At 34.6% G+C, this 5,809-nt stretch overlaps 1 protein-coding gene across 1 annotated transcript; it reads right to left on the minus strand.

Annotated features, from left to right (window-relative positions):
- Positions 1-490: 490 nt before the first annotated feature.
- Positions 491-2,765, minus strand: LOC104086177 (F-box/FBD/LRR-repeat protein At1g13570-like). The gene is made up of 3 exons (XM_009590373.4): positions 1,401-2,765; positions 1,167-1,304; positions 491-1,057 (listed from the first exon to the last, which is right to left on the minus strand). The coding sequence occupies exons 1-3, from the start codon at positions 2,235-2,237 to the stop codon at positions 749-751; spliced, it is 1,284 nt and encodes a 427-aa protein (XP_009588668.1). The 5' UTR covers positions 2,238-2,765; the 3' UTR covers positions 491-748.
- Positions 2,766-5,809: the final 3,044 nt, after the last annotated feature.

Raw genomic sequence — 5,809 nt, forward strand, 5'->3', positions numbered from 1 at the left:
TACATCGCTGAAATAGTTTTTAAGGACAATGCCTAGCACGACTCAAACCAATTTGTGTATTTTCGCTCACAAATAATATTATTGCAATATTATTATTGTTATTTTTCGGTGTCATTTCCCTACAGTCCCTACCTTATGAAGGAAGAGATCTTGTTTCCGATAGACTCACGGCTCTAGAACAATGAAAAGGACACAATGGACAAACAATTATAATGGAAAGGAAATAAGACAACGAAAGCAAATGGCACAACGTGTAATAACAAAAATCTAGGAATACGAAGCTAGAAGATAAGTGTGAAAACTACCGGTAATAATGACACATCGTGTAACAACAAGGAAATAGCAATAGGAGAATACAAGAACAGTACTAATACTACTAGTACGACTAGAAAAGACACTCGACTACCTGTCAACCCACAAACCTAATTCTCGACCTTAGACACCTTCCTATCGAGCCACAACATAATATTGAAATAAAACCACCACAGTATCAATTCAAGTGTATGTCACATTCCATAAATCATTCATGAGCAGGCACTAAATGTAAGAATCCTTAAACATGTACCAACAATGTAATTACAGAACAAACTAATCAAAACATCCATCTAGAAATGCTCATGTTCCCAAACAAATATACACTCGTCTCTTTATCTTATATTACGGCACAATAAAACACAATATTATACTGCAACATCGGCGTTTGTTTCTCTCTATTCAGTTTTAACTTCCAAACCATATCAGCCAAATATCATGATCTCATTTTAAGACTACAATCTATGTAAACTACTTCTGCTTTAGGTGATGCACGCCAAAATTTTGATATCTCAGCCAGTGTATCTAATCTTGTGTCAAGAAATTTGTGATCTAGAAACCATGTATCAATTAGCATTCTCAGCAACAGTGGAGACTTGGCAAATAAAAGCTTGATAAGCTGTATCTCAGGCGTTGTTCCTGTAAAGCATTTTATCTTAACTTCCCTGAGATGATTAAATGTCACATCTGAGAAACGTTCCATTTCGAGACATTCTAGAGCAGTAATATCATATTCATTGCCAACCTAAGAAAGAAAATAAGAAGTCAACTCTCAGATTAATGAGGATCTAATAAGTATGAAAAAAGCCATTAAATAAGAAATAAAGAAAGAAAAGAGTGAAAGCACTAAGAACCTCAATTTCGAGATATTCTAAATGTGGGAAGCTTCTTATCAAGCAGAGAGCACGTAAATGAGGCAGGTAAAATCGTTTGATAGAGTTAACCTCAAAGGGAAGCCTTGTTGCTACTTCATCTTGTTCGTCAAGAGCCATCTAAGGCAAAAGAAATACCAAAATTCAAGATGAGTCAACCCAAAGAAGTTCCATCTGTGAAAATTCATAACAATGAAGTCATGAAGCAACATCTACCTCGTTATAACTGTAGTTGAAGATGAGGTGCTCGAGAGCAGAGCAAGACTTTGCAAAACCAAAATTCTCTGCCTCCATAGAAGACTCGTCACCTATCAGAGATACTTTTTCCAGAAGAGGGACATTCTTTAGATAGATAGAACTTACACAACCCGTGAAATCAAAGGATCTCAGCTTCGAGGCATTAATTTCTATTCTGTTTACAACTTCTGGGATTTCCAGCACGAATTGCTCAAGCAACAGGCAATGAGATATTAAACTTTCGAGAAATTCAGAAGAAATTGTGACTCTACATAGTTCCAGGCTAATTAACTTATCAAATCCTTTAAAGGCCGACGAAGGATTTATTGAGCAATCATGAAGAGTTAGATGGCTCAGCTGCGAACATGTGAAAAGTGAAGAAGGCAATTTGTATGGTTTCTCCCGTGGAAGGTGAAGAACAAGATATCGAATCTCATTCCTAGAGAGGAAACATATGAAGTTGTCAATCTTCGGACATCTTTTCAGACTATTAATCTTGAGGGTGAACTTAGTAATGGGTCCTTCATGAAGGGCCAAAAACTGGTTGATAATCTTTTTAAATTTAACTGTATGGTCTAGTCTATCATTTTTTGTTCTCCAATGAGATTCATCAAGCGTCAACTTTGTACGTCTACACCAGTTATACCTCCATTTCGTCGATAAGATGCTTGTCCTCACAGCATCTTTACAAGGCAAATACATCAGAATGACATCGACTACATTATCAAGAAGGTTGCTAAGGACATCAGGAAGTAAACTTCGGCAACGCTTTCTCCCCTTAGGAGGCATCATATAATAAATAATCACCAAGAACATGTAGAAAATAAGCAATACTGCCAATTAAGGAATCTCCAAGCTATTTGGAGAAAACTTACAAAATCTCCAAAGTATAGGAACAAGAATTGCATTATCAGTTTGCTTCTTCTACGCTTATCAACCATCACGATTAACAATAAAATATGGTCATTTTTTAAATACTTTAAATAATTTCTTGATATTAAGGGAAAATCCCCATATACAAGTAGTAGTCCAAAAAGTAAAGACACAAACATGGTTCTCCAGAAAAGTCACTCAATCATCTACACAAGGTGAATAACCAAAAGGAAACTAAAGACATCTAAGCTATTTCTCAAATAAACAAAAGGGATAATAAGCATAAGAATCCGTTTCACCAGATTTGGAAGGGAGCCTTGGCATAACTAATAAAATTATTGTCGTGTGACCTTGTATTCAGGCGATTCCCCAGACCCGCGTCTTACTAGTATTAAAATTAGCAAACCCTAGAAAGAATCTAGATAACTGCAGCTAAAATACACCCAATTGCAATTACTACTGAATGTTGTGAACATACCAATGATGTCAAATACCCTTATTATGAGTGGCTTTAGCGGTAGGGATCTTCAAGTCTTCAATCTCAATCCAGCAAGAAAGGCTTTGGGATTGGATTAGTTCTTATTTTATTTAAATGAGGGGGGAAAGAGAAAAGCGAAAAACATTGTAGAGTGAATTTTACTGGGAAAAAAACTCTAGCGTGCAACCGAAAAAATACTTTAAATTGGAGGGATCTACAAAACCTCAAAGAATATGATATGGCGAATTGGTCAGTGAGCTTCAGATATTAAACTAATAATAAATAATAAATAAATAAAAAGTTAGCAAGTGAAAAATGGTCACCTTGTTATATTACAACAACAATAACAACAACAAACTCAGTAAAATATCACAAGTAGGGTCTGAGAGGATAGTATGTACACAAACCTTATGAGATAGAGAAGTTGTTTCCACCCTCCACTCATGAACAGAAAAGAGAGCAATAAACAAACAATATCATCATCAAGATATCAGGGCAACAAAAGCAAATTTCCTTGTCACCTTATATTAGAATTAATAATAATTGGACTATTTTTTATTGCATTGGGTATGTTGTTTGAGTCGAGAGTTGATCAGAAATAACCCTTTTACCCTCCTCATCACTTGTAAGATTATAATAGGTATATTATTTTATTGTTGTTGGACTATATTTTTTATAACTGTAATGCTCGAGTCAATGTTAAAAATATGTCTAACATACCCAGTGTAATTATACTTGTGCTAAAAAATATCACAATTTATAATATTAATAATCTTAAAATAACTTACCGAGTACGAGATAAAAATAATTTCGTATTCATTATCTTGAGAGAGGCTAGGGATAAAAATGAAAACTTTCCATTTGTTTCTACTTTCTACTGAAGTACTCCCTTCGTTCCAATTTATGTGAACCTATTTGTTTTTTGGTCCGTTCCAAAAAGAATGATCCTTTTCTAAATTTGGAAATAATTTATCTTAAACTTCCAATTCTATTCTTAATGAGAAATTTTATAACCACACAAATACTCTGGACCCTTTTCTGGCTTGTTTAGGACCACAAATTCCAAAAGTTTTTATTTTTTCTTAGATTTCGTGCCCAGTCAAACATGTCGACCTAAATTAGATTAAAAGGAGTATCATTTGGATTTTTATTATAAAATATAACTCAAAATAACAATATAATATTATGAAATATAACTCAAAGTAACAATATCGAACAAGGAAAAACAAGCAAAGAGATATAGAGAGAAAGAGAGGAAGAGAGATTCTTATTTCTTCTTCAATTGTGTGTATTTTTCTATATATTACAAGGCCTTTATATAGGCATGAAAAGTGAATAAAAATATGTCATTAAGCATAGAATTATGTCATTGAATATGTCATTAAGCATTTGAGAAGATCATGGAGGAAGAGTAGACATCCACCATAATTTAATTTCTCTTTTAACACTCCCCCTTGGATGTCCATAGATAATGTGCCTCGTTAAAACCTTATTAGAAAAAAATCTAATGGAAAAAAAATGCTAGTGAAGGAAAAAGACTACACATGTTTAGAAATGCGCCTTTTGGTTGCCTCGTTAAAAACCTTACAAGGAAAAATCAGTGGGACAAAACCTTGTAAGGGAAAAAGAGTACAACGCGTATTAACTCCCCCTGATGAGAGCATCAATTCACATCCTTGGGCCTTCGCATCCCAATCTTGTACACTAGTTTCTTGAAGGTTGATGTCGGTAGAGATTTGGTGAATAAATCATCCATATTATCACTTGAACGGATATGTTGCATATTCATATCACCATTCTTTTGAAGATCATGTGTGAAAAATAACTTTGGTGAAGTGTGCTTTGTCCTATCCCCTTTTATGAATCCTCATTTCAATTGGGCTATGCATGATGCATTGTCTTCATACCAAATTGTGGGTAGTTTATCACACTTCAAACCATATTTGTCTCGAATAAGATGTATTACAGACCTCAACCATACACATTCTCGACTTGCTTCATGAATAGCAATTATCTCAGCATGATTAGATGAAGTAGCCACGATTGATTTCTTAGTCGATCGCCAAGATATGGCAGTGCCTCCATATGTAAACACATAGCCTGTTTGAGATCGAGCCTTGTGTGGGTCAGATAAATACCCAACATCGGCATAACCAACAAGATCGAGACTGTAATCATTGCCATAAAATAATCCCATATCGGTAGTCCCTTTTAGATACCGCAATATGTGTTTGATTCCATTCCAATGTCTCCTTCTAGGAGCAGAGCTATATCTTTTTAAGACATTAACTGAAAAAGTTATGCCAGGCCTTGTAGTGTTAGCAAGATACATAAGTGCACCAATTGTACTAAGATATGGTATTTCAGAACCAAGAAGCTCTTCATTCTTTTCTTGAGGTCAGAGCGGGTCCTTATTCACATCAAGTGATCGAACAATCATCGGAGTACTTAATGGATGTGTTTCATCCATGTAAAACCGTTTCAATAACTTTTCTATGTAGCCAAATTGACGAACAAAAGTCCCATTTTCCAAATGTTCAATTTGAAAACCAAGACATAATTTTGTCGTTTCGAGATCTTGCATCTCAAATTCTTTATTTAAATAAACAATTGCCTTTTGGAGTTCTGTAGGAGTTCCAATAAGGTTTATGTCATCAACATATATAGCAAGCACAACAAACTCCGATGTTATTTTCTTCATAAAAACACATGGACAAATGGTATCATTTATATAACATTCCTTTAATAAATACTCATTAAGGCGGTTATATCACATTCTTCCTGATCGCTTTAGACTATACAAGATCTTTACAATTTGATTGAAAATATTTCCCGGGACTTCGAATTATGTGCGTCAGGCATTTAAAATCCCCGGGGAATTTTCATGTATATCTTATTATTAAGTGAGCCGTAAAGGTAGGTTGTAACCACATCCATTAAATGCATGTCAAGCTTTTCATGGACAACAAAACTAATGAGATAACGGAACGTTATAGCATCCATAACAGGAGAATACGTCTCTTCATAATCGATACCA

This window comes from Nicotiana tomentosiformis, chromosome 5 (assembly GCF_000390325.3).
Source record: "Nicotiana tomentosiformis chromosome 5, ASM39032v3, whole genome shotgun sequence".
Classification (NCBI taxonomy): domain Eukaryota; kingdom Viridiplantae; phylum Streptophyta; class Magnoliopsida; order Solanales; family Solanaceae; genus Nicotiana; species Nicotiana tomentosiformis.

Coding starts and splice junctions, on each gene's coding strand:
- LOC104086177 (XM_009590373.4), bottom strand. CDS start 2,237: ATGTTCTTGGTGATTATTTATTATATGATGCCTCCTAAGGGGAGAAAG. Junction 1,305..1,400: donor TCAACTACAGTTATAACGAG/GTAGATGTTGCT, acceptor CTTTTGCCTTAG/ATGGCTCTTGACGAACAAGA. Junction 1,058..1,166: donor TAGAATATCTCGAAATTGAG/GTTCTTAGTGCT, acceptor TTTCTTTCTTAG/GTTGGCAATGAATATGATAT.